The sequence below is a fragment of the Petaurus breviceps genome, unplaced genomic scaffold, assembly GCF_028583685.1.
Source record: "Petaurus breviceps papuanus isolate PSGF00001 unplaced genomic scaffold, PetGlider_PUasm1.0 120, whole genome shotgun sequence".
In the NCBI taxonomy this organism is placed as follows: domain Eukaryota; kingdom Metazoa; phylum Chordata; class Mammalia; order Diprotodontia; family Petauridae; genus Petaurus; species Petaurus breviceps.
The window spans coordinates 3,930,474-3,957,684 of record NW_027185627.1 but is presented as its reverse complement, the minus strand read 5'-3'; the positions used below and the strand labels follow the sequence as shown (position 1 = coordinate 3,957,684).

General features: G+C 40.0%; 2 protein-coding genes across 9 annotated transcripts in view; one reads left to right on the top strand and one right to left on the bottom strand.

The window, feature by feature from the left end:
* PPL (periplakin) overlaps window positions 1-6,808 on the top strand; it is a 23,084-nt gene extending 16,276 nt beyond the window's left edge. Inside the window, exons 18-21 of one of the 2 annotated variants that reach the window (XM_069089686.1) lie at window positions 1,260-1,343; window positions 1,501-1,617; window positions 2,624-2,716; window positions 3,148-6,808. In XM_069089686.1, coding sequence (XP_068945787.1) covers window positions 1,260-1,343; window positions 1,501-1,617; window positions 2,624-2,716; window positions 3,148-5,802 — 2,949 coding nt within the window. In that variant the 3' untranslated portion in view covers window positions 5,803-6,808. Of the gene's footprint in view, window positions 1-1,259; window positions 1,344-1,500; window positions 1,618-2,623; window positions 2,717-3,144 lie in introns of both variants that reach the window. The other variant, XM_069089677.1, reaches the window with a different exon arrangement.
* A 160-nt stretch (window positions 6,809-6,968) lies between these two features.
* UBN1 (ubinuclein 1) overlaps window positions 6,969-27,211 on the bottom strand; it is a 40,292-nt gene continuing 20,049 nt past the window's right edge. For 5 of the 7 annotated variants that reach the window (XM_069089709.1, XM_069089698.1, XM_069089716.1 and 2 more), the window contains 11 exons: window positions 22,647-22,717; window positions 21,019-21,148; window positions 20,664-20,782; window positions 20,291-20,419; window positions 19,961-20,104; window positions 18,921-18,971; window positions 18,785-18,827; window positions 16,726-17,961; window positions 15,731-15,983; window positions 15,355-15,444; window positions 6,969-9,457 (listed from right to left, as the gene is read on the bottom strand). In XM_069089709.1, the coding sequence (XP_068945810.1) occupies window positions 9,405-9,457; window positions 15,355-15,444; window positions 15,731-15,983; window positions 16,726-17,961; window positions 18,785-18,827; window positions 18,921-18,971; window positions 19,961-20,104; window positions 20,291-20,419; window positions 20,664-20,782; window positions 21,019-21,148; window positions 22,647-22,717 (2,319 nt within the window). In that variant the 3' untranslated portion in view covers window positions 6,969-9,404. The remainder of the gene's footprint in view (window positions 9,458-15,354; window positions 15,445-15,730; window positions 15,984-16,725; window positions 17,962-18,784; window positions 18,828-18,920; window positions 18,972-19,960; window positions 20,105-20,290; window positions 20,420-20,663; window positions 20,783-21,018; window positions 21,149-22,646; window positions 22,718-27,211) is intronic. The other 2 variants (XM_069089734.1, XM_069089752.1) reach the window with 2 other exon arrangements.

Genomic DNA, 27,211 nt, shown 5'->3' with positions numbered 1-27,211 from the left:
CCCTGCCTCCCCCCCCCCCCCCCGCCACCTACCCCCTTATCTTTGAGGTTCAAAGTACTGATCTTCAGGGGCCTCTCCAGACTCTCAGAACAGACTACTTAAGGACCTTGAAGTTCCTGAGCAGAAGTGCTCACTACTGTTATTGGTAAATTCCAAAGTTTCCTCAGTGAATTTCTGACCATTCCTGGGCTTTCTGCAGGGAGTCCTCTCCCCATTCTGCCTCTAGATACAACCTTGAAGGCTAGTTTGCTGATACTCGTTCTGGCTTTGCTGGAAGCCTGGCCTTTCCCATTGCTCACTGGCTTCTAGAAGGTTGATTTTTTTACAATTCTGTAATGGAAGAAGTTCCTTACTTTAGTTCTCATGTTTCTTAATTATAGTTTGAATTTCAGGTTTTTGCTGGGACAGTAATGTGAAAGCAGGGTAGGCTGCCTCTCTTCAGGAAGCCATCTTGAGCCAGAAGTGATTAGTCTTGTTCTGTATGGCCTCAGAGGATAGAATTAAGAGCATTGGGTATAAGTCACAGAAAGACAAATGCCAATTTGATAAAGAAAAATTTACTATTATTGAGCAGAGCCAGTTCAAAATGAAATGGGTCACTTTAAGAAGTAGCTGGCTCCCCATCACCAGAAGTTGTACCCACTTTGCCAACACATATACCCATCAGAAGTTTTTCAGTGGAGTTATAGACCACTGGAAAGAGATGATGTAGGATTCTTTTTCAGGTTGACCTAGATGACCTAAAAAAATCCCCTCCCATTCTGTGATTACAAACAATGACCAGTGGCTTCCTTCCTAGATATTGGGATTGGAATGAGCTAATCTGGAATCTCTTCTAAGATATATACCTACAACAGCAGGCATCAGTGGATGAGAACTGCAACCCTCCACAATTTTTTCCATCGAGGAAGTAAAAAGACCTGCCTCTGTTGTAAACGGCTTGTGTCCCTCCTAGAATAAAAGCCCTCAAAAAAAAAAAAAAAAAAGCAAAGCCATCTGGACTCTAGTAATAACAATGAATGCTCGGTAGGGGAAATTTTGCTCCTAGAGTTTGGCTGAACCTACTGTACTTTCATCCTTCCTGCCTTCCTTTGGGCCCTCTAACTCGGGATCTTAAAGTTGTTTGGGGGTAAATTTACAAGATCTTTTAATATGTCTCCTTATCCAGAGTGGTAATTATGATCTGAAGTACCAAGCTCTTTCAGCAGCTGTGTTTGTTGTGGGATGGGATTTTTGTGGACATTTCTGTTGTTTCACAGAATCTCCTAGATGAAATTGGAGGACGGGAACAAGAGGTACAGAAAGTGTATGACCATGCCCAGCAGTACCAGCAGGCTGTGAAGGTGAGATTTAAAAACTTCCTGATAGCTTCAGTAAGAAGGTTTTAAAGCTATATACATTTTCAAAGTAGTCTGGATGGGTATATGAGGCACACCAGAGAACAATCTAGGAACTTTGCTATTCTTGTTGGATCACTAGCATCTCTCTTAATTTACCTAGGACTATGAATTAGAAGCTGAAAAGCTAAGATCTCTTCTTGACCTGGAAAACGGAAGAAACATCCACACAAACAAGAGGGCTAGACTCCAATCACCTGCGGCCAAAGTCAAGGAAGAGGTAAATTTTATCAGGCAGAACTCAGATATTATATCCACACAAAGTCAAAGCAATAGCCTAGCCTTGGTCACAGAGCAACCACCACAATAAATAGTATGAATAAAGAAGATGGTCATTCAACTGTATTTTGTACTATTTAGGTCACATATCTGAAGGCTCTGTTCCACTTCAAGACTAATTTTAAAAGGGACATGACAAAGTGAGGTTTAAGTGGGCAGGGACCAAGATATTGTTAGTGAGGACTGGTTGAAGAAACTGGAGATGATAAGCCTGGAGAGAAAAAAACTTAGCAATCACATATTCCCTGAATTCACCCTTTGAAGGGTTGTCAGAAATTTATTCTACTTGCCTCCCAAGGAAAGAACAAGGATTAGTGGGTGGAAGTTATAACGAAGCAGATTTCAGTTTAATATGAGAAAGAATTTTCTAACAATTGGAGCTGTCTCAAAATGGAAAAGGGCACTCTCAGTAGGTAATGAATCCCCTGTCACCAGAGGTCTTCAAGCAGAGAAAATGTGGAGGGTAACATAGAAGACATTTATCCACTGGCAGGAATTGGACTAAATAACTTCTAAAGAACCTTCCAGTTCTGTGCTGTATTGTCTTTTGTAAGGGATGACACTATTGTCTCGGTAAGAAAGACACGCACTTCTTATAGTTGTGCTTACCATAAGGAAACCTGAAATACCAAAATCTATATGTAAGGGGGGGGGCGGTTTACAAAAAAGATTCACTATTAAATTTCTTTAAATACCAACTCTCTTAGTGCACTTAAAATTTAGACGTGACCAATCCTCACAAATAGAATGTGTGTTGCATAGTGACAGACATTGTAGGCCTTATTTTTATATTCCCAAAGGAAAGATGAATGATACCTTCCATGTGAATGACTGAACTGAAGCCCCAAGAGTGAAACCTCCTCTCTGTGTCTGTGTTTATGAGCTTTCTACCCCTAACCTATCACTTCCTTGTGTTGACTTTTCTCCATTAAACAACTGTTTTCTAGGAAGCTTTTCTCGCCGCCAAATTCACTGAAGTTACTGCTATCAACAGACAAAGATTGCAGAATTTAGAATTTGCTCAGAATCTTCTGAGACAGGTAATAGACATATGGCTTAATTTAAAATTTAAAAACTAACCATAAAAGCAGCTGAAAATTATATGACATTTTCTTGATCCAACACATCAATCTGTGATGTTTTGATTGCTTGCTGGTATTTTAGAAAAATAAGCTACGAATAGTCATCCTTAGTAGTGATCTGTCAAAACAAGATAATAGTGCTATACAACAATTTAAACAAATGATAGTTACAATAGAAATTAACATTTACATTTCATGTTGCAAATCTAAGAAATACTGTATCTGTACATGCCAATATAATCCAAGAGATTCTTGTATAGACCACAAGACAGTCAAATTTGGCAGATTCCTTAGATGACTCAAGTCAACTCTGACTAGGTAAGGAATTGTAATATCATCAATGAAATTCTGGGGTTTTTTATGATGCATTTTCTTTTTAATAACAGCAGCCAGAGATAGAAGTGACACATGAATCCATTCAAGGCAAAGAACCAGTGACAGAAGAAACCTGGAGAATTAAGAAAGCACTAGATGATGAGACCCAGCGTAGACAGCAGCTGGAGAATGAAGTCAAAAGCACTCAGGATGAAATCATCCTCCTGAAGAATAAGAAGCCGCAGGAATCTGTGATAAGAAAAGAAGTATTAAAGAAGGTACCTGATCCTGAATTGGAAGAAAGCTTCCACAGAATGCAGCAAACCCTGGGTGAGGAGCAGCGTAAAAACAAAGAGTTACAGGATGAGTTGGAGGATATGAAACTAAAGCTACGCTCACTGGAGCATGAAACAAGGGAAGGCGGTCAAGAGTATGTGGTCAAAGAAGTACTGCGTATTGAGCAAGATAAAGCCCAGGCTGATGAAGTCCTGAAATTAAGAGAGGAGCTAGAAGAACTGAGAAGACAGAAAGGAACCCGAGAAACTGAGGTCATTCTCTTACAGCAGCGAATTGCTGTGCTGTCTGAGGAGAAGAACAAAGCGCAGGAGAAAGTCACAGAGAAGGAAGTAGTGAAACTACAGAATGACCCCCAACTAGAGACCGAATATAGGCTGTTACAAGAGCAGCAACAGAAGGAGAGTGCCCAAAGGGAAAAGCAAGAAGAAGAGCTCAGTTTCCTGCAAGATAAACTCAAGAGACTAGAGAAAGAGCGAGCTATGGCTGAAGGAAAAATTACAGTCAAGGAAGTATTAAAAGTGGAAAAAGATGCAGCAACAGAAAGAGAAGTCAATGACCTCAAACGTCAGTATGAAGATGAAGCATCAAAATCTCGCTCCAGTCAGAGAGAAAAGACTGAACTCCTCCGGAAGATCTGGGCCCTGGAAGAGGAAAATTCCAAAGTAGTTGTGCAGGAAAAAGTACGGGAGATTGTCCGTCCAGACCCCAAGGCTGAAAGTGAAGTAGCCAATCTCCGTTTGGAACTTGTGGAACAGGAGAGAAAGTACCGAGGTGCAGAGGAGCAGCTAAAGAGCTACCAAAGTGAACTGCAGGCTCTTCGGAAGCGAGGCCCACAGATAGAGGTGAAAGAAGTAACAAAAGAAGTAATTAAGTATAAGACTGACCCCGAGACTGAGAAGGAACTTCAACGACTCAGAGAAGAAATTGTAGACAAAACTAGATTGATCGAAAGATGTGATTTAGAAATCTACCAGCTGAAGCAAGAAATCCAGTCCTTGAAAGATACCAAACCCCAAGTGCAGACCAAAGAGGTAGTTCAAGAGATACTCCAATTCCGTGAAGACCCCAAAACCAAAGAGGAGGTGGAGTCCTTGAGAGCGAAATTATCAGAAGAACAGAAAAAACAGGTAGATTTAGAGAGAGAAAGGTTATCCCAAGAAGACAAAATAAAACAAAAGGAAGAGGAACTATCACGGGTAAAGGAAAAAGTGGTTGAGCAAGAAGTTGTAAAATATGAACAAGACCCTGCCATGAGAGCCGAGGTGGATTCCTTCACAGAAAGTATTGACATTGAACTCAGGCAGATTGACAATCTTCGAGGAGAACTTCGAAAATTGCAACGGAGAAGGGCTGAGCTGGAGCATCAGCTAGAAGAACTGGAGAGAGAACGGCAAGCTAGAAGGGAGGCCGAGCTTGAGGTCCAACGGCTGAAGCTTCGGCTAGCTGATCTGGAGAAAGAAGAGGGGGAGACCAAAGAAAAGGTGACCCTAAAACAGAAAGTGGTTCTTCAGCAGGACCCCCAGCAGGCAAAAGAACACTCTCTTCTCAAACTCCAACTGGAAGAAGAAAAGCACCGTCGGCAAATATTGGAGAGTGAACTTGAAGCCCTGAAAAAGAAACTCCTTACTCTTGAGAAGATGGAGGTGAAAGAAAAAGTGGTCTTCTCAGAAAGCGTTCAAGTAGAAAAAGGTGACACAGAACAAGAAATTCAGAAACTGAAGAATAGTTTGGAGGAAGAGAGTCGTATCAAAAGGGAGTTGGATGCTGAGGTGAGCCGGCTAGAGGCCAAGTTATCTGAACTGGAATTCCATAATTCCAAGTCATCCAAGGAATTGGACTTTTTAAGGGAAGAAAACCACAAACTTCATCTAGAAAAGCAAAATCTACAAATGGAGACCAGACGGCTACAATCAGAAATTGAAATGACCACAACAGAAACTCGAGATTTAAGAAACATGACTTCAGTGGACTGTGGGGCAAATTTAGACTCCAGACTCTGGTCCCTGGAAAGAGAGCTGGATAATCTCAAGAGAATCTCCAGAGATAAAGATAATGAGATTGATGAGTTACATAAGCGTCTAGGGTCAGTGGCAGTTAAAAGGGAACAGAGAGAGAACCATTTACGTCGTTCCATTGTGGTAATTGATCCTGATACTGGTAGAGAGCTTTCCCCAGAGGAAGCCCACAGGGCTGGTCTCATTGACTGGAACATGTTCGTGAAGCTTAGAAGCCAGGAGTGTGACTGGGAAGAGATATCAGTCAAAGGACCAAATGGAGAATCTTCTGTGATACATGACAGAAAGTCTGGAAAGAAGTTCTCTATTGAAGATGCCTTAAAGAATGGAAGGCTAACCCCAGCTCAATATGATCGATATGTTAACAAGGATATGTCCATTCAGGAGCTAGCTGTTTTAGTGTCTGGGCAAAAGTAGACATAAAGCTACAGTCTTTTCAAGCTGATATCCTTCCTTTCGACCCTCAAAAGCAGGTGATTGGTCTTGTCTCACCTAAGATGATACTGTATTTCTACCACTCTGCCTCCAACATGCCTTCACACCCAGTGCGTGTACATGTCGACATTTTAGTTACACTCTTGCTATAGAGTTGCTCAGGACAGAGCTGACTACGAGAAGAAAGGGCAATTAGGTAAGAATGAATGAAACTTGTCCCCAACCATTAAACCTATTGACTTACCTGGAAATATTCCCAGTAAAATCCTACTTTTTGATGAAATGGCTTAATTAGTGAATATGCACTTTTTCCCCTCTATTGCTAAACACTCTTCCTTTCAATATATTCTTTTTGGTTTCCCTCTGTGACATTCTCCCTCCTTGGAATAAAAGTATTCCAAAATTATGAAGAGCTGATTTAATCAGGACTGGAAAGAGACAGCCTGAGAAGACACCACAATAAGTAGCACAAACCTTAAAACCAACCAATTTGATAAACTTTTGTTCAAAGATAAAAAGATGTTCATTCTATATATTTTTCCATTCAAACAACTGAACATATCCAAAGTTACTAATATTCACATTCCTCTACTTTTCTGGTCAAAAATCTTCAGTTGTTGCTCTGCTGACAAGAAATACCAGATGTTTGCTGGAAAAGATGAAAAAACAGCAGCAAATATTAAGAAACTTACATAGAATTTGATTCAACTGGTATCTTTTTCCATCTTATGTCCTTAAAAGAATACTATATAAGAGAGTGGTTTGTTACTGTAAAATTAAAATATTTTAATAGTAAAAGATGTTACTATAAAACATGGCAGCAGTGCCTTATGAATCTTGCTTTACCTCACAGCATTTAGGTAAAAAAACATGTTGATTATTTACCAAATGAATATCCAGTTATGTATATCTCATTTATTCTGTATGAAAATGGGAAATGATAGGGAATTTTATTTATAGTATGGAAATAAAAATCTGGTGGCTTGAATTTTGTTTCTCTGATATCGTTCTTTTACCTTTTCCTTTTGAGAAAACTTTCCTCCCACTTCTACTTGGGTTTCAGCAAAAATGATTATTCCTATAAGATTAATACCTTGAGAATCACCCACTTATAAATTCGGTAAAATAGAAAAGAATGAAAAACAATGTTTTGGAAACTTTGAAACAATTTATTGAGTTGCTTTATACAAGATTAACAATTTTCCCCCCACCCCCAATACCAACAGTCCCTGCACAGAAGCTGCAGCCCCTTTTACACTAAAGAAACTGCCATACCCATTAAGTGCTCAGAGACTCCCCTCACCAAAGGAAACATCTACAGCTGCTACACCCAGGCACACGACCTGGCATGTTCCAATTTTCATCCTTTTGCTACGGCGTCAGCCTGTAGCTCTGCCTTGCCATGGCTCTGTTTAATTCATTCACTCGTTCATTACCACAAGTAAAGCATAAACAAGAAAAAGAAATCCCACAGAATCCCCATCAAAGAAACATTTCCCTGAGGCAAGAGGCATCACTAGATTCCTAAAATGAGGGTATTCTGCTCCAGCTACAAACTCAATGGTATGTGGTAGAGAGGGAGCACTGGCAGGAAAAGCAAAGAGAGGGAGTGGGACTGGTACCTGGGAGAGCTCATGGGAAGGGAATTCTGGAGAATCCCATCTGCTCAGAGTCCACTGATAACCACTCTGTTTTGAGCTCAGCAATACAAATCTCATCTTTGGCTCTTTTGCTACTACCTAGGAGTATTCTGTAAACAAACTGGAAATACAAGTTTCAATTTAAAAAAAAATACAATAAAGTGATCTTAAGGAGTCGCTTAGCTTAAATTTGAAAGGTGTCTTGGGTCTGACCAAAGCAAACAAATAAAAAGTATGAGCAGAGGCCTACCAGTGCAGCTGACAGAAGGTCTGTTGTCCCTAGATGCAAATTTGGGAAGGCCTACAAGCCTTTCCTAGAACAAAGATGAGTTATTGATAGTTTGTACACTGTAATTTGGAAACTATAAGAATGAGTCTAAATGAGGGAAACCTGGAAACAACCTAGTGTTTTCACACAATGTGTACAATCAATTTCAGTGCCACAGATAATGCTGTTCACACTGAACTTATCTGACTTGTAACTCAGTCTGAGTAGCCAGTTCAAACATACCTTGTAGCACAAATTTCACAGGAATAAGAAAGCACTTTTAAAATTCTTGTGAAACAGATATTAATTAAGTGTGAACAGGTTGGCAATTTGGGAACTGCTCTTCTAGCTATATACCCAGATCTAGCTGGTGCCTAACCATCTGGCCTTTGATTGACTCGCCAAACCTAACTGCATATTACCCTTAAGTTAATGCATAGTCCAATCAATTACCTGGAGAGCCTCCAGGATTTTGAAGCCTGTGTCCATTACATGAACACTAAAGAACCCTTTTACTGAAGTTCTATGACCGCTGATTTCTAAGAACAAAAAAAAAAAATGGAATGTATATCAGTGACTCTGAACTCCTCACGCCTACCCACAGAGATGAACATTCTGATCAAGAATGGCTTCTGGGCTCTAGAACCCACATACATAAATGCTGAAAGAACTGGTGCTCTTCCTGGATTTGGAACCAGGCTTTCAGGATCCAAATCACCTTCAAGTTAGGACAGTGCAGCTTTCAATGTGCAATCATGAAAAGCTCAATGAAATATAAATGTATATGTCTTAAATACAGATTTAAAAAAAAAAACACAAATCTCTTTTCAGGAGCAGAGAGGGCTAAAATGGATGTGTATTATCTAATTTTGCTCCACCATAAAGGCACTGGAATTATGTCTTCCTATACAGGTGACATGTGAAGAATAGTCCCATCCTATCCAATGCATTTAATGGTAATAATGAAAATTGAGCCAAAAAAATAACTTTGAAAATCCTATTACAATTTTCCAATGCAATCTACAGAGGTCTTTTCTATAAAGAGCTTCACTATCATGTTCAGGAGGGAAACTGATCTTTTCCCTCTACCTCCCTTTGCACAATGAGCATTTCAGGTCATCTCCTTTATATAGTCACAAAGAGACAAAGCTCAATTTCCCCCCATCATGCTCCAGCACGGGTTTTCTTCTTGTTGAGCATACAGTTTAAGAATGAGGACACCACAACTGTCCCAATCCAGAGGCAGTGATCCTATGATAGCTGGAACAAACCACCATCTTGGAGACTATCATGAGGTATGGTTAACTGAATACAGAGGTTCTTGGCAGATTTAACATATAGATAAAAAATGATCTGCCACCCTAGTGTAGTCATTACACAAACATACTCTCATACCCCAAGTCCAGCATTTTCTCCTTTTTAGTATCTGCCACTTCAATCACTGTCAAATGACATGATTGTGAAGCACAGAGCACCATAAGCATCTCTAAAAGAGCACGAAGCTCCCACTAACTCTGAGGCATGTTAGAAGTGCCAAGAATCTCAGAGCTCACTCTTTCTCCAGCTGCTAGAAGAAACACAGTTGGCAGAAAGAAAGAATACAGTCTATATCCAGTCTTCAAGACCTACTCATTCAAGTTCTGCCTTGTTCTAGAATAGCTTTTCTTCTGCAGATGTCACAATTTCCGCTGCTGCACATTGGTCCCTTTCCCATGAAGCTGAGAAGCATCTAAAAGGAGACAAGCAAAAAAAGAAAAAAAATTCAGGATATCTGATTTTCAATATGAACAAGTGTGTAGTGAATAAATCACATTAAAAAGTGCCTGAATTTTAGCCTCCTAGAATTCAAACAAGCTAAGAAATGAAATTCACTTGATAATCTCTATTAGCAGAGGAAGTCATAATGAATACAGTAGTTCTGAGAACTATCAAAGATATGAAGGCAGGTGTTCTCGAAGTACAAAATTCCTAGGAAACGTGACTTTGCTATTCCAATTCTCCAACTTTGACTACACCCACCCCACCCTTAGGATGCTGGGATTCCACAGTGTAGGTATTAAGGCCTAAGGATCATACTAAATACAAGGTATTAAACTGAAATTCTTTTATTTTCAAAGTACTCTTAAGCTCCTGTAAGGATAGAATTATAAAAGGCACTACAAATCATAATACATTAAGAAAAGTAAGGCAAAAAGGACTAAAGAAAGCAAATACGCAAAAATCACAAAGCTAAAATGAAAAGACAGTTCTTAGTTTTAAGTCATTAAAGGCTTAGTCTTTTAACCTGAACATCTGTCTGAGGTGCAGAGAAAGAAAAAAGTTTGCTCTTTATAAAATATGCTAAGTGGAATATGTAATTCAATATTTCTGGATCCCTTTTAATCTTAGCTCTTCATTTGTTGCTAATCCTGCTGTCCCAACATAGACAAGAAAAACTTCCAATAACTCATCCATTATTTGATTTCTCAAACTGAAATAATCACACTATTCCCAAAGTAACAGGGATTCCCATGATCCCCTATGCCTTAAGTGTCATTTTTTTTTTAAAGCTTCAGTCAGACAGATACACAATTCCCCTAAATCACTCATCTACCGGTAAGACAGCTTGTGCATAAGTCCACTGTTTTTTCATTGTTTCTGATGGAAAAAACATGAGGTCAACTGAAAAGCTTCTTGTGTGGTCTTCTTGGAAAAGCCAATTGCATGGTTTTAAAATCAGTCCTCACTAAATATTTGAATGTTAATAAGTCAAGGTTGCTTTTCTTCTTTCTATATCTCTACTATAAGGTATACTAAGGAACCTATATCAAATGAAGAGCAGAATTAAGTAGGAACTAGTGACAAGTATGAATATTTACTAATCATCTATCTTGCTGTTTCAACCCCTTTTTACCTGTTGTTTGAGAAAAGACAAGCAATGTCAATCAGGCTTCATCCTTCACATGGTCACTATTTCTACTTCCTTCCCAAATACCCTGTGACTGAGCCACTGCTCAGGTTGAAAATCCTCTTCCCCTGCCATCATTTCCTGTCATCCCCACCCACATCAGTCCTACCCTTATGTCACCCTTTACCTTTCACTGTGTATTCAGAAAACACTGCTCTATTATTAATATTCTTTTCATCCTATACTCTTCCTTCCACACTATTGTTCTTCTTCCACTTATAGAAATATGACTCTTTCAGTAAAGCACGTCATCATCCCTATCTACCTATTTCCTCAAGTATCCGGTATGCTTCAAGTGCTCTCATGCACTAGTGTGTAACTAGGCCAGAAGGAAGACGAACTGGCATACACTTTGCTCCCAATGACCACTTCCAGATCATTCCTTTCCAAACATCATTCATCAGTCTCTTCTCCTTTAAGGTTCGCTCTATTCATCTTTATCATCCAGTTCAGATCTAGTCATCTACCAGCCTCTATGCCATTCTCCCTCTTTTTCAACAATACCTGACTTACTGTCTTTTCCATCCTGACAACCACACTAATATTCTGGGATTTCAATATGTAGATGTTGATGTTCCTTCAAACACACTGGTTTCACCTACATTATCAACCTCAACTCCTGTCTCATCTTCAATCTTCACTCTGCCTCAGCCAGACACAGGTCATACCTTCGATCTCATCACCATTCCTAACTGTGCTACCTTCATGATTTTGAATGCTGAAATTTCTCCTCTCTGATCCTAACTTCCTGTCCTTCTATTTCTGTGCTTTTGTCTTGTTCCTAAACCTTCATCTTTACCATCTCTGCTCTGGTCTCACTTTCTCACCTTCAGTCTTGAGTCTGTGCACTTACTTTCTTTTACCCTTGAATCTCCTGCTCCCTTGGCCAACTGCCATTCATGCCCTGGATTACCCCCTACTATCTGCTTTCTCCACAACTACTCATATGCTAATCAATGCAGCTTAGAGAAGTCACACAACTCTGATTAGTGTTGCAGCAAATTTATTGATCTAATATTAACTGGGCCCCCACTGCTACAATCCTTTTCCCCCTCACTCTTCAATTGGCTATTCCAAATTTTCTCTCCTCTTCTCAACCTCCCTATACTCTTTCTCTACCTTCAACCCCAGCATAAAACCTTATTTCCCACTTTCATGAATAGAGACTACCATGAGCTCCCTCTTCTCCCCTGCTCTGTGCCTCAAAATTCTTCCACATCTACCATTCTCTCCTTTGCTCCAGTCTCTAAAAAAGTAGTGGCCCTTTTCCTTACTGACTGAAACCCAATTAATTATATGGCTGATTATGGACTGATTGATCCTATCTCCTCTAGGCTCTTATGGATATCTCTCCTTTAAATATTTAAACATTCTCTCTCATTTTCAATTTTTCCTTTTTTGTCTTCTTCCCTTACTCCTACAAACATGCCCAGGTTTCCCACATCCTTAAATTTCACTTGACCCTACTATTCCCCAAAGTTACTGCACCTACTGTTTCTGAGGTTTCATGAGATAGTTCTCCTGCTTCTATTACTTGTGTGAGAGCTCCTCAGCCTTCTTTGCTGGATCATCATCCATCTCTGTCTACTTAACATGTAAATGTCTTGGACACTTCTGTCCTGGGACCTTTTTTCTCTTTCTTCATTCTCCTTTGATCTCAACAGCTCCCAAATGGTTTAAGTTCTATCTCTACACAGATGACAAATCTTTATACCTAACCTTAATCTGTCTCCTGTATTCATGAATCACAAACTGACTGCCTGACACTTCCATCTGGATGTCCCATCAGCATCTCCAAATTAATGTATTTACAATGGAAATCAGCTCCCTGCTCCTAAACCTAAATCTCTTCTGAACATCTTATTTGTATTGCAGATACCACCATCTTCCTAGTAACCCAGATTCACAACCTTGGAGTCATCCTTGATTGCTCTCTCTCCTTCACATCCTATAATCCAATCTCTTGTCAAGCAGGGTCAACTCTACTATGTGAGAGAGGCCCTTATCTCTTTTCACCTGTACTACTGCAACAGCATTCTAATTAGTTTCTCTGATTGCATTCTTATCTTTACCTGAGTGAGACTTTTATCTTTAGCTGCTCCTTCTTTTGACTTGACTATTTCTGTCAGCTTTATCACAGTTTACCTACTTTCCAGTATTCACAACCTTGGTATTATCATCTTTGACTCTTCCCTCTCACTCCCTTCTCCTATCCATTCATTTACCATGTCCTATCTGTTCTTGTCTCCACTCAGTCTCCACAAAGACTAAATCAGCAGGTCTAATAATGATACTTCCTCCTGCTCAAAAATCTTGGGCTGCTTCCTATTGTCTCTAAGAACAAGATACAAGTTCCTCAGAATGATATTTAAAATCCTCCAAAATACAACGCTCATCTTTCCAAATGTATTTCATATTACTCTCCTTCACCATACTCTACGTTCTAGTCAAACTGACTGTTCTCCAGAATCAATATTACATCTTCTTTCTTCATGCCTATTCTATATGATGTCACCTATGCTTGAAATGTCCTCACTCTCTACATCTGCTCAGAACTTCCAAGCTTCCTCCTTCTAAGGCTCAACTTCTTCCAAGAAGCATCTTCCAATATCCCCAATAGTTTAGGGATTTCCCTTGCCTCAAATTACCTCACATTTACCTCTCTATTTACATTTCCAATCCCTGCAGAACACAAAATCCCTAAGGGCAGGGGTTGTTTTGTTTTTGTCTTTGTATCTCCAGTGCTTAAAATATTTCATAAATGAATACTGGATTCAAAAGGGAGGGGAGCACACAATTATGGAGGGCTTCAAAAGCCAGGCTTAAGTAAGGATTTTGACCTTACTTAGCCTTTAAGTGGTAGCAACTGTTAATAACCCTGGAATTATCTGCATCTCTCTATTCTCTGTCACTTTGCATATCTAGATTACTAGGTCTTGTTTATTTTACTTGCAAAATACTTCTTGTATCCATTCCCTTTTTTCCACCTACATGGTTACCACCCAAGATCAGGCCTTCATTACCTATACCTGGATTATGTGCGAAAGCCTCTGAATTGGTCTCCCTATTATAAAAGCCTTAACAATCTGTTTTCAAGCTACCTTTCCAGCCTGATTTCCCATTATTCCCTTCTCAATACTCCAAAGTTCAACCAAACTGGCCTGCTTTTGTTTCCCATATACTATTGCCATATTTTGACCTCTGCGCCTTTGCACAAGCTGCACCCTCATGCCTGAAATGCACTCCCTCTTACCTATTAGAATTTCTAGCTTCCTGCAAAGCTCACAGCTCAAGTGCTACCTCTTATATGAAGCTTTCTTGATTCCCTCAATTTATTAAATGTCTTCCCTAACAAAATTACTTTGGGATGACTTATCTCTGTGCATATTTTTCCTCCAAAGTGGAATGCAAGCTCCTTACATTCATGAATCACAAACTGACTGCCTGACACTTCCACCTGGATGTCCCATTAGCATCTTTTGGTAAATGTAAGAACTATTTTGGTCAATATAAGAAAGAGCCTATTAAGATTCCCATGCAATTGTCCATGAAGATGGTAATGAGGATCTGTATTAGAATGGTGACAGAATAGAGAGGAAGAATCTATGATAACAGATACAGAACAGATAGGACGTGGTAAATGAATGGATAGGAGAAGGGAGTGAGAGGGAAGAGTCAAAGATAATACCAAGGTTGTGAATACTGGAAAGTAGGTAAACAGTGATAAAGCTGACAGAAATAGTCAAGTCAAAAGAAGGAGCAGGTAAAGCATCAGGGTAGAGATGATAAGCTCAGTTTTGACCATGGTGATTTGATATGCTGGTAGAGACATTTTGCTAGCCTTAGGAGACTTGGGGTCTTATAGCTCAAGAAAGAAGAGAATAATATGTAAGATACATATGTAGGAGTAACTAGTGTAAAGGTGAAAATTGAAGCAGTAGGCATGAATGAGATGATGAAGAAAAAGAGCATAGAGAAAGGAGAAGAGGAGGCTAAATATAGAATTTTGGTCAAACCCACCTTAAGGGATCAGGAAGAGGATAAAGAGTCATTAGGAATGTCACCTCTTATTTAACCTAGGCACAGAAAGCTCTTAACAGATGAAGTATAGATGGTATTTGCAGACAGGCCTTAGGAGATTTGCCATGACCTTACTGGCCCCTATGGGGATAGTGCACTGCCTCCCCTTCTGTTCTACTGAAAAAGCAAAGGAAAAAGTTGAGATGAGTTCCCAGTGCTCCATGGAGCACCATTACTTTTAACAAAGGCAGACTTGCCTTTTACTAAAGCCCAAATTCTAATGACCATTTCATAAGAGAATGTATAAGATTATTAAACATTTAATCCAAAATATAAGGCTGAAAGTGCATCAAAAACAAGTATAACCTTCATCAAATTATTTCATGGAGCATTTATAAGGAATAATAGGAAAAAATTATAAGACCCTTTAATATTTATATTTATACTTATACGCTAGTCACTCTCATCCACAAGGCCAGTAAAATACTTTTTAAAAGAGCTTCTGAAACCCTAGTAATCTTTGAATAAAATAGCAGAGATCAAACCAGTGAAGACAAGGTAAAGACAGTGAGTGTTTTGGCATCAGACAAGGTATGTAAAGGGCGAAGGGTAAGAAATGATTCACGGTGCTCATGGTAAACAGACTATCTGACAATTACCTGGCAGACTCTGCGGAATATGGGTAGACAAGGCAGAGTGTGGGAGAGGCGCTGCATGGTGCGGGCTGGAGTGCAAGCCAGCCAGAAGACCTAGAGAGAAAAACAAAGAAAGGAGGGGGAAGAAAAGAACAAACACACACATTGAAGACAGAAAACAGAAAAGTAGCTATAGCTGTCAAGAGATCCCAGAACAAACTGATGGGTCACTTATGAGTGAGAAACCCAAAATCAGAATTAAGCAAAGCTCTCAAAGTAACATCCCCACAATCACACACCAGAGACACAAAACATATGAACACAACAGCGAACTCATTTGTTATAGGCATCGATTCGCACCTTTTGGACTTCCAGAGTGAAAAGGAGGAGAAGCACTTACTGTGACTTAGGCCATGGTGGAAAGTTCCAGGGGCAGGGCCTGTAACAATGGCATCCTTGGAGACTCCTGCTTTGGGAGATGAGTCTGCACTAAAGGAGATCACATGGAGAGGGAAAGTGTGGAGAGGAGATAAGATCCCCAGTGGTGTTGAGTTCAGGCCTCCGGACAGTTTAGAACTGCTGGACTTATAAGATGGTGACAGTACACTTAAGGAAGAGGAGCTGGTTAGAAGTACAGCTCCACTTGTTCCTTTCTGGGAAAGGAATACAGAAGGTAGTCAAAGTTTAGGTACTTAATAGTTCTCTCTCTCTCTCTCTCTCTCATACACATAAACACACACAGACTTCCTATACATGGCAGTAAACCCAAATATAAATGATCCCTTCTGTTCCTCAACCCTAATTCTAAAGCCCAGTCATATAAACCCCAAACAAGGTTCAATAATCTAATTCAGTTCATCATCCCTCAGCATACCTACATATTGCTTCAATCTATTCAACAGCATTAACACTATATACCTGAAGTATTTTCCCAGGAAAATGTCACCACCCAACTACTGATAACACCTAAATTCTCTTTCCCTATGTTTTGGCATAAGAATGGCCTAGGTAATAAAGAAAAACTGCTGGCTCTTCACAGCATGCTTCTCAGAGCCAGAAAGCCAAGTTCAGTTTTTAATCAGCAAAGCTAACCTCCCCTCAACTCCCCAAAGGACCTCAAATTACCACCTAAAATAATACAAAGTTTCGGTTCCTTCTTCACAAAAGGATAGGTTTTAGGCAGGCCTCAGAATTGCTGCCACACACAAAAGCAGTCATTGTAACAATACAGCATTACAATAATATCAAAGCATAAAGTCGTCTTCAGGGGATTTCTGAAGCCGGCTTATCACTAACATGTGACCTCCAACTCAGATACAGACTGGCATGACCAGAACTGCTTCTTTAAAAAAACAGGAAAACGTGCTGGACTTTTTGGTCAAATGTAATACTCACTGGCAAGGAGGTAGATGATGTAGCACTACTAACCACAGCTGGCTTAAGGGAAGAGGTCAGTAACTTGGCCACCCCCTGGGTCCCACCACTAGAATCTCCATTTGGGCCACCAGGTGGCGCCACTAAAGTCAGCTTCTGGGAAACTGGAGGTTTTTTCAATGTAGAACTTGGAACAGGCCGGCTGGAAGGCTGGCTAGAGGAGGAAGCCTGTACACCAGAGAGGGAGCTCCCAGATGCAGAGCTCTGGACTGAAGATACTCCAGATGAAGAACTGCTAGAAGAAACCCCATGTTTAGAGACAGAGCCAGCAACAAAGGGAGCCTTGTAAGATTGTCCTGAAGAACTGGATGAGTGCTTCCCTGCATAAGCCAGGGAAGCTGGGGAGGAGCCAGGGCTCTTATGAGCACTACTGGAGGCTGGGGTGCTACCCGAAGCACCCTGGGGTGCTGAGGAATGGAAGCTTGGACCTTTGGTCGACGTCTTGACCTGCTGGAGGAGGGATCGCTGGGACAGAGGGGAGGCAGCCTTTGGGCTCTGGAGCTTATTGACAAATGGAGCTGGGGGTGCGAAGCTTTTCTGTTGCTGACTACTCGAGTGAAAAACTTTAACTTGGGGGGTGGGCACCAGAGGTGATGTTTGCGGTCCATGAGATGTCCGTGGCAAATTATGGTGCTTAAGTTTAGACTGGTGTGCTTCGGACAAGGTTTTACTTGGGGAAGCCTGGCAAGAGAGCTCTTTGTAACTAGAAGTATCTGGTTTTTTCTCCTGAGAAGACTGCCCCAGTGCCAGGGCCTGTTCAGCCAAGAAATTAAGAGGTGACTGTAGCGAGCTAGCAGGTGATGGAGCAGAAGAATTGGACTTAGGGAAGTTTCTTTTTTCCTCAGAACTTGTATGACCTGTTGTTACTTTATCGGTAGGGGTTTTGGGGGGCACATGAAGAATGAATTCAGGACTCCCACTTGTTCTGCTGTTCAATGCAGCCAATTCCTTGGACACTGCTTCCAATGAAGAGGTTGGATTATGAATTAAGTCGTCATCCAATGAGTCCTCCAGGTTGAAAGAAGCAGGATTAGCAATATTGCCAGATGTTTGAGAAGCACCCACAGATGACAACTCCCTGGCTGGAGCACCAGTGCTCATACCCATTCCCTGATGCTGCTCTGAAGGCAAAGCAATGGAGCCACTGGATTGCCCTGATGGAACCGAAACCTTCTTATCAGCTTTGGTGGAGGAATCCTTAAAAAAGACATAAATATTAGTAATTAGAAATTATTAAACATCCAATGAAAAAAAGGGGGCAATCAACTGGTTGTGCTTCTCTATATGATAAAAAATGAAAAAGAATATAGGTCCCATACTTTTGTGACATCTGTCTGGGGTTTTGCATATTCCTGCATGTCCCACTACTATATGGCATGGTGTAATGGACAGAGTGGAAACAAGTGGAATTTGTAATCAGGTAGTTGTATGATCTTGGGCAAGTTATTTAACCTCTCTTGACCTGTTTCCACATCTGTAAAATGGGGATTATAATAGTTCTTACTTCACAGCGCTGTTATAAAGATCAAATGAGAACATATGTAAAGGTTTTCCAAAACTTAAAACCATTTCTATGTCAACTATTATTACACTATCTGACCCTGAAAAACAATGGAAAAGCCTACCCTACATATATTTACAACTTTTCCCAAACTTTTCCAAGGTGTGACTCCCTTAAAATGCCTTGAGAATAAGGACTATTTTTGCTTTTCCTCGCATCCCCAGCTTTTCACCACTCTTGGGCACGTCTTAAGTTCTTAATAAATTAGTAAATGCTTGTGGACTGACTGAATGGCCCAGGAATTATTCTAAATTAACTTTCTCCTTTAGATCTTACATATAGCATGACTAAATTTAGACTACGAATTATGCTTGCTGCCTTTCAATACAACATCAAGAGCTATATATAAACATTTATGACCTTGAAGTACCAACTTTTTTGAGTCAAAATATCACTCAACATGTGAGCCTGGTTAGATGGAGATAAAGACATAAAGAATATCACGTGGTAGGAACTCACCTTCACTTTGACCTTTGCAGCAGTCATGACTTTCTTCTTGGCCCTATTCCAAAATATTAACACAAAAAAAGGTTCAAAGAAAAGCTACAGGAAGAAACTAAAAGTAATACAAGGGTTGAAAACATCAAACACTTACAGGATTGATGTCAGATGTCCATGTCCTCTCCTACTCTCCTTAAAAAGAGTCCTGAAACAGAAATAGCAATAAATAATCTGGTCTGGCACAGCTACATCTGCACGAAACTTTAAGAACATAAGTTGACTAAGTGCAGGTCCCACATATCTTCTATTTTTTTTTTTTGTTTTCCCACAGTAGTTAGTTAGCATGCTTTTCCACAAAGTTATATGGTTCAATAAATTTTAAATGATCAGTTGGACTGGTCTCAGATGAGAGATATTAGATAACTGCAGTTATGCCAATTAAGTCAGCCCTGTGTGAAGGACAGCTGTTAGGGGACCCCAATTCTTCAATGTTCTTTTTTGTAGGCAACATTCCTTCTCTGTTAGTCTACCCTTTTCCCTTTCAAAGATTAAATCAACAGCTATCCACATTATGCATTTTCCTGAAAACCTCTATAGACATTAATTCAATAATCTTTCCTGAACTATAAGGAGAGAACACAATTTTCATATTATGGACAAGCTCAATCAGTATCTCTTCAAATTTATATGATGAATCAGGGCCATACAAGGACTATGATGCTGTCCCAGAGAATGCTTCGTATTGCTCCCTCTCCCAGTTTGCACATTATACCTTTCCATATCCTATTAGACATACTATCCACATAATATTCTACTCTAGAATTAAGATAGTCTCTGAAGTAAAAAAAGAAAACCACTTCCTCTAGCAGTTATGCCCATGTCTGCTATTTCTACAAATGTCTACATGATGCTGAGAATATCAATCAAGATGAAAACCTTTCCCAGTTCTCTATTCTAAGACATTGCTCAAAAGAGGACAAACCACAGAAGGAAAGCCAAAACTCACATTCAACCTACCTCAAAATGAGAGGACAAAGAATAACAGGCACAAAAGCCCACAACAGAAACTCTGCCCTTTCCTAAAGAACACAAAATGAACACCACAGCTAAAAACTATTCTTCATGGTTCAAGCTCCATTCATGCCACGCCTCATCAGAAAATCTTGATATTGCAGGCTGTTCATTGTCCCTCACCTGGCCTGCATCCAGCCCTTGGGCCAGAGAGGTTTGACTTCAGCATCCAGAAAAGCTTTCACATAATCTTCCCAAGACTGGGCCTTGTTCCTCTCCAACTCATAGCCATCCAGTTTCATCTTCACCACATGGCAGAGCAACTCCCTGAAGAGGGGGCAGAAATCAGACTTCAGATCAGGCTACCAAAAAATGTTTCTCCAATGTTTCAAATACTTGCTGTCAGCAGTACTGATGAGGGGTGAATGATCCTAACCCGTCAGCTGCCATTAGGAATATGGACTTAGATAAGTGCTCCACAAACCCTCCAACTGATCCAAAGTCTGGGCACACCTGATTTCATCATTCCACTGGAATTTCTTCCGGGGTCCCATGATGCGTTTACCCCCTTTCTCTTCATCTTCCTCCTCATCAGAACAAATACGTTCTCTCTGGTCCTTGTCTTTCTCCTCCTCCAGCATCCTACAGGATGAATGGAACTGTTAAGTGGTACCATAAGGTCACCACAGAAGAACCACCTCCTCCCAGAGCCCCATGATAACTGAGACTACTAGCTCATACCACCCAGAAGATAAAAAAGCTGAGGAAGATTCGCCGTCCCATTCAGAAAACACAAGCAAAAATCCTGAAAAATGGGATGGTAGAGAAAAAAAGTGCAAAAGAAAGAAGAGAACAAGGTAACTCAGAAGGAGTGGGGAACACTTACTTAGCAAACTTTGCTTGTGTATGTGCCTGGCATTCCTCCTGGTATTTGGTCATCTGCTCCGGCATTGCCCTGCCAATAGCTTCCTTAAGTTTCTGCAGAGGTTCCTTCAGACGCCCTCCCTGCAGAGAGCGTTATATACCAGAACTCTAGTTTACTCACTACTTCATATACTAAGGATACTTCTCAGTGACAACTGAGTCACTGGTAGTGCAGTAAGAGATGTGGCACCTTGGCATCCATAAACACTCAAGTACAGATATCAAATATGCTCAGAATTGAAGAAAAGCTGCCCTAAACACCAGGAGCTAAATCTCCAAAGCTGAAGGGCCACAGTGCTTCACTCCAAATGACCCACCTGCTCATAGAGATGAAGTCTGCGAGCACGTTTGACCAGGGTATCCTTGCTGCAGGGCAGGAATGAAGCGAGATAGGCATATACCCCAGAACGGATCTGGCTATTCAGCTCCCGAGACTGCACCTCTATGCTGAAGAACAGAACAAAGTGATCAATGACCTGCAACTGACTGACTTGTCTCATCAAATTACATCTACTAAGGAAAAAAATTCTGAGTAGCCAAGAGAAAATGATAACTCAACCCATCCCAAATCATTTGACACAACTCGGAGAGTCAATGCAACACACCCTTAGCAATCCTCAGACAAAAATAGCAACTCCAAAACCTGAGAAGCTTTACTAATAAGAGTAATTCAAATAAGGTAAGTCTACCATTTCAAAAAATAACAAGAAACAAGTGATAGCTAAAAGACAACACAACAAAGTCTAAGGAAAAAGTATTCTCTAGTAGAAAAGTCTTAAATAGATAGCGTCCTACTCCATACAAGAACACACATGTTCCAAAAGTTGAAAGTAGTAGCTTGTTTGTTGTCATATGAAAAAATATCACAGCATATTTCAGGAGCTTTCAGGTCCAATTTTCAGTTTTACTCAAGACTAGGTAAATCCTTACCCTTGCTATGCCTCAGTTTCCCAACCTATATAAAAGAGAAGAGGCCTATCTTCTTCAAGTAAGCCCAACAGCATTCCACTCATGTGAAGTAGGTCCCCTTTGAAGTACAAAGCCCACTAATCTATGTTAATTCTTAGATAACTTTCCTGAAAATTTCATGTTCTCAGAGTGATCAATATAGATCTATACAATGATCAAGGTCATTTTCTAGCTCATTACAAAATCACAACAATCTCTTCCAAATGGAAAATGACCAATCCTTTCCTGTACCACAATGAAACTGTGAGAAGGGGTGGGAAGACACCAAACATTTTCTGCCACCAGATGCAAATCAAAGCCAAAAATAATTATACTTCTTCATTAAAAAGAAAAAAAATCAATCCAGAGAATATAATGTTGGATCCAAAAGTCAACTCCTATATGACACCCAGAACTGACTTAGAGAACAAAATGAGTTGATAAGAAGGAAGGTCTTTGACAAAGTAGTCAGGAACGATGAAGTGCTCTGGATGAAGAAAGTACTCCTGTAATTTCATTAGGGTGGTATTCAGTCTTTTTATTCTTCTGAATTCAATGACTAGACTCCAAGAGAGGCTTGACAGAAAAAAAAAAAAAAGAAAGAAAGCACGTCCTCTTCTGATTTCACACATGCCAAGAGACTTAGAAGCTTTTAATACAGAAAAAAAAACACCTTCCTGCAGTAGTCTGTGAGTACTACATTCACGGTAGGCTCCTATAATGAATGACTTCTAACAGGAATTGACAAAAAAGAGTACATAGTCCAATTCCTTAGAGGCAGAGAAGTCAGCATACAAACATTGCTACTGAACAAAACACCACCAAACCAATTCAGTTCTTTTTCACTTTCCCAGGTTGTCATACCTTTTTCAGGTTCAAATAAATACTTTTGGCCCACGTATATATTCCTATTCTTGAACCCCGAAGTCTTGCTCCATTCAAACACATACCCAAAAAATAAATAAGAAACACATACAAATAAGTGAAGAATACTCACTCCAGCAGGATGCCGTTAATATCCTGGGTGAAGAACCTCTGTTTGCTCTCTCCCTCTGCAGCTCTGGCAGCCTGGTTCATATTAGATGGTAATATCTGTTAGTGTACCGACAAGCACACACACACACACACACACACACACACACACACGAGCACAAGAGCAAACAGTCTTTAAAGAGTAACAGACATGAGCATCAACAAGCTTCAACAATAAAATCCTTCATTCTATTCTATGCTAGGTTCAAAAAAACAAAGTACACTTATGACCAACACTCTTCAGAGAAGGTATATGTAAGTTCCTTATAAATGCCTATGCATTACGAAATTATCTTTACACTTCCCAGGACTTGGGAAAACTAGCCATACAAAGAAAAATCAAATTTGAAGGGTATGTGAATGATTCTTGGACTCTAAGTACTGATAAAACTAAAGCCAAGCCAATATAGGCAACTACAGAAAATTCTCCTTAAATCAGTCCAGTACAGCATTGATACACCTGTCATTTAACACATCTACTTAAGAAATGACAATGGGGTGGCTAGGTGGTGCAGTGAGTAGAGCATCAAGCCCCAGATTAAGGAAGACCCGAGATCGGTTCCGGCCTCAGACACTTCACACCCTCACAAAAATACTAGCCGTGTAAACTTGGGCAAGTTACTTAACCCCAATTGCCCTCCAAAAAAGCAAAAAAAAAAAAAAAAGGTTATAATGATGACCTTTTTTAAGGCCCTAAAGTACTTGGTTTAGTTTGTTGTTTTGGTTTTTTGGGTTTGTTTTTTTTTTTTTGCTTTTTGGAGTGGGGAGGGCAGAGCAAAGTGACTTGCCCAACATCACACGGCTAGTTAAATGTTAAATGTCTGAGGCTGGATTTGAACTCGGGTCCTGTGCTCTATTCACTGAGCCACCTAGCTGCTCCTGGTTTAATTTTAATAGGGTATATCATGTTAGTACCAGGTCTAAAAGGCAGGAAGATATGAGTTCAAATCCAACCTCAGACACTAGTTGTGTGGCCCTGCACAAGTAATTTAATCCTGTTTGCCTCAGTTTCCTCATCTGTAAAATGAGCTGGAAAAAGAAATAGCAAACCAGTCTTTGCCAATCTGTGCCAATAAATAAATTTGCCAATAACTTTGCCAATATATCCCAGAAATGGGGTCACAAATGGACATGAATGAAAACAACCAAACAACGAATCACATTATATTCTACTTTTTAAAATTAGTATACTATACCCAAGGAAAGCTAGGTGGCATACTAGATAAAGTACTGGGCCTAAAGTCAGGAAGACATCTCCTAAGTTCAAATATGGCCTCAAACATTTAGAAGTTTACACTTAATAGTGGGCCACTACTGAAAAAAAATCTGAACAATAACAATCTATACCCAGAACATACTATTCCCAGACTAGACCATTAAACAGGGATATTTTGCTCTTCACAAAAACATCCCCTAGGACCTCCATGTAATGCATTCGTAATTTGCATTTTTTTGTACACATACTTAAATGTCTCTCTCCACAGAATGTAAGTTCCTGAGAGGAACTTGTTCCTGTTTCATTTATCCCCACTGCATCCCCAGTGCCTTGGACATAGTAGTACTTAAATATTTGTTGATGAATTGATGGGGACAGCACAGTACAGTGGGAAAGATTACTAGATTTGGAGTCAAGAAGCCCTAGTGAAAAACCCTAGTTCTGTCATTTGCTACATGTGTGGCCTTTAATAAGTGATTCAAATTCTCAGGTCTGTTTTCAATGAAGCAAGAAATATTAAACATCTATTATGTGTCAGGCAGTATGCTAAGTGCTAAGGATACAAAAAGAGGCAAAAAATAGTCCCTGCCCTCTCAAGGATCTTAAAATCTAATGGAGAAAACAACATGCAAATAAATATATACAAAGTAAGGTATGTACAATAGAAATAAGTAATAGAAATTAGAAATAGAAAATAAGTAACAGAGCAAACACTGAAATTAAGAGCGGTTGGGGAAGGCTTCCTGTAGAAGGAGAGACTTAAAAGAAGCCAGAGAGGTCAGTAGGCAAAGCAGAGAAAGGGAGAGTGTTCCAGGCAGAAGGACAGTAAGAGAAAATGCTCAGAGCTATGAAACAGAGTGTCTTGGTGGAACAGCAAAGAATACAAGTCGGGGAGAAAGGTCTGGAAAGGTTGGGAAGGACAGCTAAGTTTACGAAGAGCTTTAAATTCCAAACAGAGCATATTGTATTTGATGAGCCACTGGAGTTTATTGAATGGTTTATTGAGTTGTGTGATATGATCAAATTTGTGTTTTAGGATCACTTTAGTGGCTGAATGGAGGATGGATTGGAGTGGGAAAGGAGAACTGAGACAGGTAGACCCACCAGCAGACTATTACAGTAACCCAGGTATGAGATGATGAGGTCCTGCACCATAGCAGTGACAGTGTCAGAGGAGAGAAGGGGGCACATTTGAGAGATGCTGCAAATCTGAAATCTCCTGGTCTTGGCAACAGACTAGATATGAGAGTGAACAATAATGAAGAATCCAGGATGACTCTAAGGTTTCAAAGGGCAGAGAGGATGGTGTTGCCCTCGAAGGTAATAGGGGAAATAAATGAGTGGAGGGTTGTGGGGGGAGGAAGGAAAATAATGAATTACTTTTTGTACGTATTTAATTTGTCTACTGGACATCCAGCTCTAGATGTCTGAAAGGCAGTTAGACATTCCAGAGTGCAGGGAGGTCAGCAAAAGGACTGGGGCAGGAAAGGTAGATTTGGGAATCATCAGCATGGAGACGGTAATTAAATCCATGGAAGCAGATAAGATCACCAAGTGAAGTAATATCAAGGGAGAAGAGAGCCCAGGACAGAGCTCTGAGGGACACCTATGGTTAGAGGGTGTGATCTGAAAGAAGATGCAGCAAAGAACAAAGAGAAGGTGTCAGGTAGGAGGAGAAAGTAATGTTGGGAAAAATCTGGAGAGAAGAGTATTAAGGAGAGAGTGATCAACAAAGCAACAAAGACTGGAGAGAAGTCAAGGAGAATGAGGGCAGAGAAAAGGTCACTGAGTTTGGCAACTAAGGAATTATTATTAACTTTGGAGGGAGCAATTTCAGTGGAATGATAAGGCTGGGAGCTGAACAGTAAGGGATTAAGAGAGAAAGGGGGGGCCCCGCCTATTATAGAATGCCTTTTTGAGGAGTTTAGTTAAAAAGGGCAGAAGAAATATAGGATGATAGCAAGGATGGAAGGATCAAGAGTTTTGTTTTTCAGGGAAAACATGGGCATTTTTGTAGGCAGTAGGAAATGAGCTAGTAGAGGGAGAAAATCAATGAGAGAAGGGGATGACACTAGATGATATCATCCAGTCCATTCCACTGAACAAGTAAAGGTGGTAGCCTTAGGAAGGTGTAACGCCGCTTCATCATGTGACGCAAGAGTGAGAGGAGAGAGTAGCAGGAGATTAGGAAGAGGGGAGAAGGAGTTCACAGTGAACGGCCTCAAATTTTTCTGTAAAATATGGAGCAAGGTTCTCAACTGAGAGAATGAGGGGAGGGGAGTCACAGGAGGTATGAAAGAGATGACAAGGTTTAGAAGAGCTGTTTAGAGAAGGATAGTGAGTTCACAAAGGCAGTATGGTAGGACTGCCTAGAAGCAGAGGGGCCTAGTTTTCATATTTGGGATGTTCAATTAGATGACTACTAAGGTCCAGTTCTGAATCAATAAGGTTACAACCTTGAAGATGAAGGTATAAACCAGGAAAACCTATACTGTGAAGATAAATACACAAGTTATTACCTGCCTGAGGCCATCAAAAAAAAAAAAGAAAAAAAACTTTCAGAAATAAAAACTGTAAGACCAAAGCATACTATTTTTCATTTTCTATATTTTATGGGCATTTTTTTTTCTTTGGCTCTGTGTCTTATTTCACATGACTAATATGGTAGTATGTTCTGCATGATTGAACATGTATAACCTATATCAAATTGCTTATTGTCCCAGGGAGAGAGAGAAAATTTGGAACTCAAAATTTTTTTAAATGAATGTTAAAAATTGTCTTTACAAATAACTGGGGAAAAATAAAATAGTATTTTTTTTGCTTTTTTTTTTTGGAGGGCAATTGGGGTTAAGCGACCTGCCTAAGGTCACACAGCTAGTAAGTGTATTAAGTGTGTGAGGCTGTATCTGAACTCAGGTCCTCCTGACTCCAGGGCTAGTGCTCTATTCACTGAGCCACCTAGCCACCCCAAAACACTATTTTTTAAAAAAAGAAGTAACACTAAGATTTTATACATGGCAATTAGTCACCAAGGGCTGAGACAATGTCATAGAGAAAATAATTTCTATTAACTAGGGAATTTATATCAGAGTGAACTGCCATTACCCAATCACAATAGAGAAAATGATTCTTCTAGAGAAGGAAGTCAGAAACATGGGATTCAGAAGTCAAAGGTAGACAAATGGAATTCCCAAATACCAGGATTTTTAAGAAGGAATCAGTTACTTGGAGTCAGAAAATCAAAATCTATCTTCCAGACATTTGCTAGCTACATAATGTCACTCAAACTCAAGTTTCTCTGTCTTTAAAATGGG